The 10048-nt window shown below is 35.6% G+C and overlaps 1 protein-coding gene across 1 annotated transcript; it reads left to right on the top strand.

The window, feature by feature from the left end:
• Window positions 1-1225: 1225 nt before the first annotated feature.
• LOAG_09630 (ring finger-H2 protein) lies at window positions 1226-4364 on the top strand. Its single transcript, XM_020447983.1, has 9 exons — window positions 1226-1339; window positions 1762-1947; window positions 2215-2455; window positions 2581-2660; window positions 2777-2982; window positions 3051-3236; window positions 3380-3593; window positions 3685-3849; window positions 3934-4364. The coding sequence occupies exons 1-9, from the start codon at window positions 1265-1267 to the stop codon at window positions 4096-4098; spliced, it is 1518 nt and encodes a 505-aa protein (XP_020301837.1). The 5' UTR covers window positions 1226-1264; the 3' UTR covers window positions 4099-4364.
• The last annotated feature ends 5684 nt before the right edge of the window (window positions 4365-10048 follow it).

The raw sequence follows: 10048 nt of genomic DNA, 5'->3' as shown, positions 1-10048 counted from the left end.
AGTTTCAAGTTTCAAAATTCAAGTTTGTTAAAGTCAACAATACCTGAAGGGTATCCATAGTTATAACTTTTTCTCTTCAGACATTATTTCACATTAACAACTTGAATTTATCTACTTGTGGCCATCCTTTTCATTACTATTTCCAAAAATCAATTTTCATCACCTGACTGATGCATCTCACTGTTTTGAAAACTACTCTTTTCTTTTTTCTTGAAAACCTTATGTGATTGGTACTATCATGTTATTCTAAGGCAACAAATCAAATTATTTTGTGCCGGAATATTATTTAAAACTTCGAGTCGTTAAGATCACCTCAACTTCTTTGGATGGAACTATTTGTCACTTAAGTAATATGCTTTCTATATTGTACACTGCATTCAGGATGAAGAAATTGTGATGGTAACCGAAAGGCTTTTGAAAAAGCAAATGACGATTAAAATTTGACAAATATTAATTAGAGTTGAATAAATGTTCTCAAGTCAAATATTGTGCTTATCCCTACGTGTCACATAAGTGATTCATGAAGAATATGATAACACGTAGTTTTCTGAGATGGATAGCAAACTCATTTACCTCTGTAAGATGCAAATAAATGCTTCTAGTATTATGGCAGACTGAGGCGCTAATCAGATCTTCCCGCGTGCCCTCACATTCCGAACTAGGTCCATGTGTGTTTTTCTTGCTCGCGGTGTCGCATAATTGAGTAGTGTGTGGTGGGATCGATAATGGTTGCTGTGGGTTATTCAGATGTATGTGGGATCCTTTAAAGAGGGATAGAATTGTGTAGGTAGCGGACAGGTGAATGTTCAGAATTGGCGAGGTCTAGTAAGATATGAAAGGAAATGTTAACCAGAAATGGAAAGAATAGAAACAGTTATGGTCTATAGTTATAACAGAATGTGAGCGACGAGGAAGTGAAAATGTTTAAAAAAATGGCAATTTCCAAGCAGAATTGCGAAAGGGGATAATGTTTTAGAGTAATCTCGGTGCGTAAATTACGCACTTCATTATGTGATATTTCAAAATGGGTCGAGTCGATTATGACTTTATACAATTTTTGCATATCTTTTAATCTAATACCATGATGCATAAATAAAGAGGGAGGAAAGAGGGGTGACATCACTCCCGAGAATGTCATCAAGCTGCTGGAAAATGGAAGTTTTAATTCACTCCATTTGTTGCATATTTCAATGTTGGAAGCTTACTGATTTATTTATACTTTTGCTTGCAGGTGGTTGCTTCTTCTCAACCTGCTGCGCCGGAAATGTCCCAAGCAAAGCAGACGACATCTCCGAGTGGAACGGCACAAGTAAACGGACTGTCAAACGAGCTACTAATGGTCAGTGCTTGTTTAACTGAACACTTCGGGTAATGTCGTCTGCAAGTGGATAAATCTTTTGTATCTATGTTAAAGCTTGTTATGGGATTCAGGCAATGGTGAAAATGAACAAAGTGGATTCTGTTTGCTAGGAAAAAAAAGCCAAAGGATATTTGCTTAGATTGCACTTATCATTCCTTTTGAATGGATTTGTCCATAAGAAGCATTGCTGAGATATTAGGATTACCAGTAAGTAATGTTCTTTTACTGCTACACGGGTCCAGGTAATGACGTAATTGACGCGTTGAATCATATCAGCGCTGCGCAGCGATGTCGCAAGAGATTTTCAGGCTTTCCTTTTTATGTACCCGTTCTGATAGAATCTCATTGTTAAAAATAAATGGCATTTAAGGACGAAGAAAATTCCCATAATGGCATTGCAGGAGGGAAACATGCACAATGCAAGCGGCGTTTTGCAGATGAGTGATGGGACGAATAGGGTTCCATATTCTAGCGAAATATCACCACATAATACAGCTCTTTCCTTTGTTTCTGGACCAACATTTACGGCTGGTTCAGTGCCTTCCGTGGCTTCGCAAGGCAGTCTTGCAACTTACATTCCAATACAGGTGGGTTCTCTTTTATTATGTGAGTGCAGCTAGGGTCTCATGCTGAAATTTTTATACGTTTTCCTCAAATTATGGTAAGAATGTGCTTCATCATTTTGGTAAACGTAGGAGTTCCTTATCTTGGGAACTTCTACGATGAAGTTTTTAAAATTGGAATACCATAGTGGCTGTTATCGAAAGGACCTCTCAGAGAACTATACACATCACATCGTGCATTACTTGAAACTTGTACCCAATGATTTTAGCTATATAAAATCAAAATTTTAGGTTCCTGGTGTGATCGAAACGGCTTTTACGCAAACTTCAGCCTTTGCCACCCCGCCTATTTATCCATCAGCATTAACAGCTACATATGTCACTGGTCCTACAGCTGCACCTCCTGCTTCACCTTGTACATTGCTGTCGGCCGGTACTCCAATAACAGCAGTCTGCCACTGCATCTATGCTCAGCCATGTGCACTTCATTATCGTCCAATTACTTATGCTTCACATTCGCTCTCATCTTTGGGTTAGTTCCATCATAGAAGGTTACAGGAAGGAAAACATCATTCGATTTATTCATTTATATTGTGCTAATATTTTGGTTCTGCCTTATCCTTCGTTTATATTTAATACCGCATTTCTATATTTTAGGTACGGTGCCTGCTACATTTTCGCAAACCCATTCCCATACTTTACCAGCAACAGTAACAAGCAATGTTGCATCTTCTCGTGTAAGTTCAACAAATTTGATATTTCGAATTCAATGGTGATCTTTGATATCATTCTATAACTGGAAAACACTCCCATTGCATTTCTGTATGTATTAAATGTGCACTTTTTTTTGTAGGTATCATCTTTACCACCTACCTTAGCCTTACCATCTCTTCGATCGTCAGTGATGCGACTAAAACGATCCGGTGAACAGCTTGCCACCAGTCATCCTCCAGTAGCAGATTCGGATGGTGTTGCGAATATTCGTTTGCAGAAAATACGCCGTGTTGAGCCCGGTGCAGAAGCAGCCACTTCATATCTGGCTTCTCAACGACATATTGAGTAAGCATGTCTTCACTGTGTGATATGTCTTCAGTAGCTTTATTTTCACTACATTGTTTCTTTTATAGAGCTCAAGGTGAAGAGAGAAGTGATAATAGTAGGCCAGGCTTAAATCCCGCATTTTGTTGTGATTGCCGCAGTCGCAGTACCTACCAATGTCCATATCAGTCCTGTCCATATCACAATCATCATCATATTTGTCCGCGCCATCCAATGTGCTTTTGTCAGCGGAACGAATCAGGCACCAGTTACAGGTATTCTTTGTGTAGCGGTCGAATGTGGTAGTGAATGGTTTCTTGTTCACTGTTCCAAATCTGTTTGGAATTTTAAATTTAAAATAATTTTTATTTATTTGTAACTTCACGAGAGACAAGTCTTTATTTACTTTGGACTTCAGGCGTGAGGCTGATATGAATCCCGTACATGATTTGTTGTTGTCATCGCGTGTCGCACAAATCGAACGTCAACAACAGGCCAACAATTTGTGGTTTCAGCGGCATTCTTTGGCATCAGGTAACCTGATTGGTGTTGATATCGTCCCAAGACGTTTAGCCTCTCAACCGGTGGTTTTCCTGCCGCGTCACCACCAACCCATCATGGAGCTCGCTATGGTAAGCTATAATTTCTAATCTTTTCGTTTTCTTTTTTGTCCAATTATTTTTTAGCTTTCTTCTTTATTCTAAAAAAATTTGTCTATTTCAGGTTCTGTTGCAGCCACATGATCCAGTTATTTTGGGTGGCAATGTACCGACTTCCAATGATCCTGTACCAGTTGGGGCAACTGTTGAACAAATCAACCGTTTCTCAACTACTTACAAATATATCAAAGAGAATGATATTCCCGAAAACGAACAGGAACGCTGTACAGTAAGTTTATGTTATTTGTCTTCTGTTGTATCAGTACATTTGTTATCATCGACCTTTCCAAAATCATTTCACAGAATCATTTAGGTGTGTCTGAATGATTTTGAAATGGACGAGGAAGTTCGAGCGCTTCGCTGCAGTCATGTATTCCACATTGTTTGTATCGATCGCTGGCTGGTGTACAATAAAAAATGCCCTGTCTGTCGTCTAGACGTGGACAAAACAAACATAGTGTCAGTGGTTTCCCTGTGATTCGTACTAGTAAATGATCAAAGAATTTGGAATACCTTACAATCTTTCATACGTTAATTTTCTACTCTTCTAGCCAATTTCTCATTTTCGTATCCCATCTGAGCCTTTCCCGATAAGATGTTCAAAGCAGGTTGATTTTACGGAAAAAAGTACCATGTGGGCTTGAAATAGCTGGAGAATTGGTGCCGGTGTTTTGATATTGTTCCTTGAATATTCATTTTCATCTCGTATGCAGAAAACCTACATCATGATCAGCTCCTGGTTTCAATTTCTCATGTTTGTTGTTTCTGTGCTTTCATTCATCCTTATTCAAATATTGCGGTGATGGAATTTTATAGCGCCAATATTTTGTACTTCCATGTTTTTTTTTGATTTCTTTTCTTTCTTCTTTTGGTGAAACCAAACTAGGTATTTCCTCGTTTTCTGATATAATGTTCGAAACAATTTTAACTTTTTTTTTTCAGTAAATGATAAAAATTGATAGATATGTTTCTTGATAAAATTTTTTTGTGGAATGATAAGTCTGATAGTGCTCGGTGCGCTATCAAAATTTTCGAACATGTCATCGATCTCTGGATCCCTTATAGGTGGTCGTAAGAAGTGATTACTTTTGAGAAATATTATTACCGGTTTTTCAGAAGAGTTACTATTGTTCATTTACTATAGCTGTAATAATCCATTTCATACCCTTTGATTCATCAATGAAAAGGAACTGACAAATTGCTTATGCTTGCGTCAGTGTCTGATTTGATAAACAGACTTTGTGTAACTGCGAAAGAGTAAGGGATAACGTAATTGAACGTGTTTCAGATGTTTATCAGGTTTGTCGTTCATTTTCCAAAGTTTATCAATTGTACCACCACTGATCATCTTTACGATGAGGTTATCCAGCTTACTATTTACGCAGGAACTCAGAGAAGGAGTGGGTTGCTTATTTTCTAGTAATAGTTCACTTTTTATTCCCCAGGCGAGATACTATTGGTACGTATTGGTGTGTAGTTATCTGCAAATGGCAGATATCTGACAAGGTTTCGGGTTGGCCTTATTTCAGAATTATTGTTTACTAGGGCCGTGTTTTTTCGATTATTAAGTTTTATCTTGCTTGAAATATCCAAAGGTTTTGTTCCATCGTTCTGTGACATCTCAGTCGTTGACGTTCAATACTCTGAACATGAATTTTATGATTAATCCCACTTTTTTTTCTTGCTTAACCTTTCCTGTCTTTCGGAGTACTTGGACCAGTATAAATCGTTTATTCTTTTGGGTACTTAGTAGGAAAGCAAAGAGATATTTGTGCAACAGAGATGACAAATTGGCAACGGTTATAGCAAGTACAAGTACATTTACCAACATCACGTAAGAATTGATACAAAACTAGTTTTCTGATCCTCAAAACAATCCCGCAGTATTACCTTCACATTACAATACAGCCAATGCCTGCAATCGTAGCACCATAGGTAATGTGGCGCTTCCTTTTTTAGCGACAACTTCTTGCAACTTTTACCCCTTCTAAATTTTATTCTGTTACTTCATGTGTCAGGGTTGTTTTATTTTTCAAAACCTTGCATTTCAGTATTTGTCCATCACTTATTCCTTCCACAGTTTTCTTTTTCAAGTGGTTATTCATTTCAAGCCTTAGGTGTACTTCTTTTCTCCTTTAGTAAATAATGAGTGACTTTTTAATTCAATTTAATGTATCTGCTGGAACTTTGTTTCTCATTTCACTTACATTGCAAATAGTGCAAGGAGGAAAGGAAATACAACATTGGTTTTCCAATGTTGTTTGTGTGGGCGGTCTCGTGAGGTCATAATAAGTAGTGGACTAAAACAAATTAAGGTTATAAAAAAGCGCGGAAGAGTTCCACAAGAAATGTTCTTACCCAGAAACAATCTTATAATCACAGGAAACTGGGAATAATTGATGGCACCAAACAAATGTGTCAAATTTTCGCTTTGATTCTGTTCTTTTAGGGAAACATCAAATCTCGTCGGTTTTTTTGACACTATTATTTTGAAATTCCAGCAATTAAGAAATCTGTTAGTCTTGACCTTAGATTTATTAGTTGGGACTGGTCTTCAGCAAAATAGTAGACTTTTTGCCATGCATCCTGAACAATAATGGCATTTGGAGCAAACCACTACTTACCGTTGACTGAGGTCGAGAAGCAAATTATTCAGGAATATTCCTGTAAATAACGCTGTCTTCTTCATAGATCTGAGTGGTTTAAATGGACATCGATCTTTTTGAGGATAAATTTATCTATTTACACACTAGATAGTGCAGTTGTCCTCGCAAACCGCATTTTACCATATTGCTAACGAGACATACCCAACTATGTCATTTCTCATCTTCTCGACAATTTCTGAAGAGATTGCTCGTTTCGATGTAGTCCAAGAAGAAACATCGTATTTCGGGATGGCAACTCATGACACGGAGGTATAACAATAACGTGCATTCATTTCGAACGAAAGAACTGCTAAGTATATTATTGAAATCAGTAGTATCCCAGAATCTACAGCATTAACACTCCACAGGATTGAGATTAGTAAATAGTCTTACAGTTCTTGCACTGGGTCTTACTTCTTAGTTCCTAGTTAAGATTAGAATATTGAAGTCCCGAAACCCTACGTTAAATACATGCGCGAAAATTGATGGTACTGTAGAAATTGGTCCACGAAATGAAGTGAAGCAAATATTTGTAAACATGAAAAATATGTATCTTACGCATGTAGACTTCTATCTTTATATTTTATATTAATTATGTAATATTTACTGCTCGCTACGTCAGTAAATGTTACTTTTTCAATTTTTCCAATATGATAATCCTAATATCTATGATATGATGCACAGTGTATAAAGCCAGATTTTCCAACGCTGTGTGTGGACCAAACTGCATCTAGGCGTTCTCTAATCCTTTAGCGATACTGCATATTCCTATATCAGAGTTGTTGGTAGGTAAATTAGTCTTCCTTGTCTTTCAAGTACCTTTTTTTTCCAAATTTTTCAAATTTTTTTTTCCAAATCTTACAAGTACCAAGATTAGAAATTTTTATAGGGTAACAAAAAATGGCAAGGGATTTAAGGATCAAGATGATAAATTGATTTCGAGTTTAATTTTGATGGTAGCCGCCTATGCCGAATAGTGATGGGATATAATGGCGTAATATAATCGAATCTTTAAGCAATTTTTATTCTGAAATTCAGTAGAGCATTTGTACGAATAAAAGTATTGGTTGTGACTCAAATATTATAAATCGTCACAAGTATGGAAAAACAGATATGCGTTAGTTGTACGTTTAATATCAGTTCATTCTTCCCGAAAAATTGTGATGCGAGGGTTTTTTTCGATTCGAATATAAGACATTTTAAGGGGCTAGGAAGGGACGGAAAGTTAGGTCTTTTAGATATGACAGTTCTGAATGTTTAAACTATTGTAAAGAAAAATTTACCTCCTTGATAATCCCACTGATCACATATTACCATCAGTATATCTATAAACATTCCGTTCAGAGCCGTGAGGTCAGTTATCAAAGATAAACATTTCAAAACAAGGTTTCTATCGAGTCTAAGTCTATTTCAGTTATAGTTTTCTTGGGCTAAATTTCAGAATAATGTATCAAGAGATAATTTTGTTGATTTACATTGTCTTCTAATGAATCCTTAATCCTTAAACTTTCCTTTTAAATCAATGGAAAAACCGGTTTTCAATTTAAACAGCAATTTACTCAGCGTAGAGTATTGAAAATGACAATCCGAATTAAGCTTTCATCCCTTTTGTTTTTGATTTTTAAACAGATACAATTAAGAATAAGTGTTTTAACTGTTTTTGCTTAAAATTTCAATTCCATATCTCCTAACGGAAGGAAGAAATCATTTAATGGAAATAACTAGTATGCTCGTTTCTTAAAGAATTTCAAGCCAATTTAAGAAATTTCAGTTCACTTATACGACTGAACTTATAATTATATGGTTATATGGTTTTATATGATTATATAATTTTTGTATGATGTCCATCATATTTTATGTGATTATATAATGTCCACTTACATGGTTGTATGATTGGAATGCCTTTTAACTTACATCCATTCTGTGTTCATTAGAGTAGTTCATAAGCGTTTTACCAGGATGGAAAGGTGTGAATTGATCAGTTATAACTTTTTCAGGATTGCTCTTCTCATCGACACTCCATAATACTCTATTTCTTTCATCGCTTACCGTCTCTTCACTGTGCTTGTAAATCGTTCAAGTTGAAGAAAACAAAGGATCAGAGTTCTCCAAATCCTCTAATTTAGGTGCCATATAATTCGTAATTAATTATTCACTTTCTCTTTTTCCAGCAAAAAACTTTTAAATGAACTTTATCCCTTGAAATAGATATTGATTCCATCGTTTGCCATTCAAAAGTTTGCATACGCACTTCACATAAAAAAGAAAACTTAAGTAAATGAATGAGACGAAATTTACAAATTCTTTTCTTTTGAGAAAACTGCTTCATCGAGATAACAATCGAAAGTCGCATAATTAGTCAATTCCAGAGGTAGAAACAGTAATGGATGGAGAATGAGGCCTTTTAATGAGAATTACTGGTATCTTAGGATCATCACCAAAACATTAGTAATGAGTGATTATGGATAGAAGTGTGTTATGTATCGGGAAGATCGTGCCGTCGAGAAATGGGACATATATCACAGACACCTTACGGTGACAACGTTCCTTGCATGTTGCAAACACAAATAATGTTGCCTTGCCTTTCCTCCTTCATTTGCTTATTAAATTTATTTCATTAACATGAATATCTGTTGTTGTGCAGTGACCAATAAGTTAAGCCGTTTGGAAAATCCTTCTATATCAACTTTAGAAGTAGTGGCGGCGTGTGCTGTCTCATTTGAAAATGTTAAAGTAGCTGAAAGCTTTTCGTAGCCTTTGAACTAATTCTAAAGGATAGTTACCGCATTGTTTAGCGATCAGTGAAAGGATTGAGGAACATCATTATAACATCTTTTTTTTCGTTATATTTCTCTTATTATCGTATCAAATGTTGTTTTGGCAATTTCTCGAAATTTTCAAAAATTATTTTGCGACAGTCACTTTCCCTGTTTCAAAGTACACATCCGAAATTCTCACTTTCGAAATGGTGAATAATGCAGAATTATCGATCCGAGAAGTTAACGAATTGTAATAATAATCGCTTGTCAAGCACTTAAAAGGATACCACTACTTGATTAAACAAATATTTTAATTAAAATTTCGAAAGCACTTCAAGAAATTTGGGAATTTCACGCTTTTTTTTTATTCCAGAGATCTTTTCTGCGTAGGTGACTTATCTTTATTCAAATAAACATCCTTATCCAGATAAACTCAGACCAACTGTACTTGCTCGAAGTACCAAGAAAACCGAGCAATCATAAACACATAGATATTTAAATAATCAAGCCCATAAGAATTCTATCTGATATAGAGAAAAGTATTTTTCAAAGATTCGCTGATTTGCGATTAATTAATTAATTAGCATCAATAATTTCACTATTCAAAGTGCCGATAATGCTAATCTTTATGTATTTTAAAAATAAATAATAAGGAAGTTTCGGTTCCTTTTGAAGTGGAGGAAAGAATTGTGGCTGTTAGTGGAAACTGTTATCATTTTTAAACAAGTCCTTGTATCCCCCTTGACACCTCATATCTGATCCTTTCATTGATGTCATGATTCGATCTGCTTTTGTAACCTGCTCTTCCGGTTATACTTGAACTATTTACTCATCATTTCAAGTCAAATTCTATACTTTTTTAAAAGATTTCGAACAGAAAGAAAAAACGGAAAATTCAATTTTGTTAAAGATTTAACTTTATTTGTCATCCGTAATATTTTGATCATTTTTTTTTTTTTCATCTGCTTATTTGGGAAGGCTAACTGAAACAACTATCCTTCATTGGACAGAAGAGATATGCATT

This window comes from Loa loa (genome assembly GCF_000183805.2).
Source record: "Loa loa unplaced genomic scaffold supercont3.77, whole genome shotgun sequence".
Taxonomy (NCBI): Eukaryota; Metazoa; Nematoda; class Chromadorea; order Rhabditida; family Onchocercidae; genus Loa; species Loa loa.
The sequence above is the reverse complement of the archived record's forward strand: the minus strand, read 5'-3'. Positions and strand labels throughout refer to the sequence as shown.

Excerpts from the sequence above, each read along its gene's own strand:
- LOAG_09630 (XM_020447983.1), top strand. The coding sequence starts at position 1,265 with ATGTCCCAAGCAAAGCAGACGACATCTCCGAGTGGAACGGCACAAGTA. Across the intron at positions 1,340-1,761 it reads TGTCAAACGAGCTACTAATG|GAGGGAAACATGCACAATGC; the intron begins GTCAGTGCTTGT and ends ATGGCATTGCAG. Across the intron at positions 3,237-3,379 it reads GAATCAGGCACCAGTTACAG|GCGTGAGGCTGATATGAATC; the intron begins GTATTCTTTGTG and ends TTTGGACTTCAG.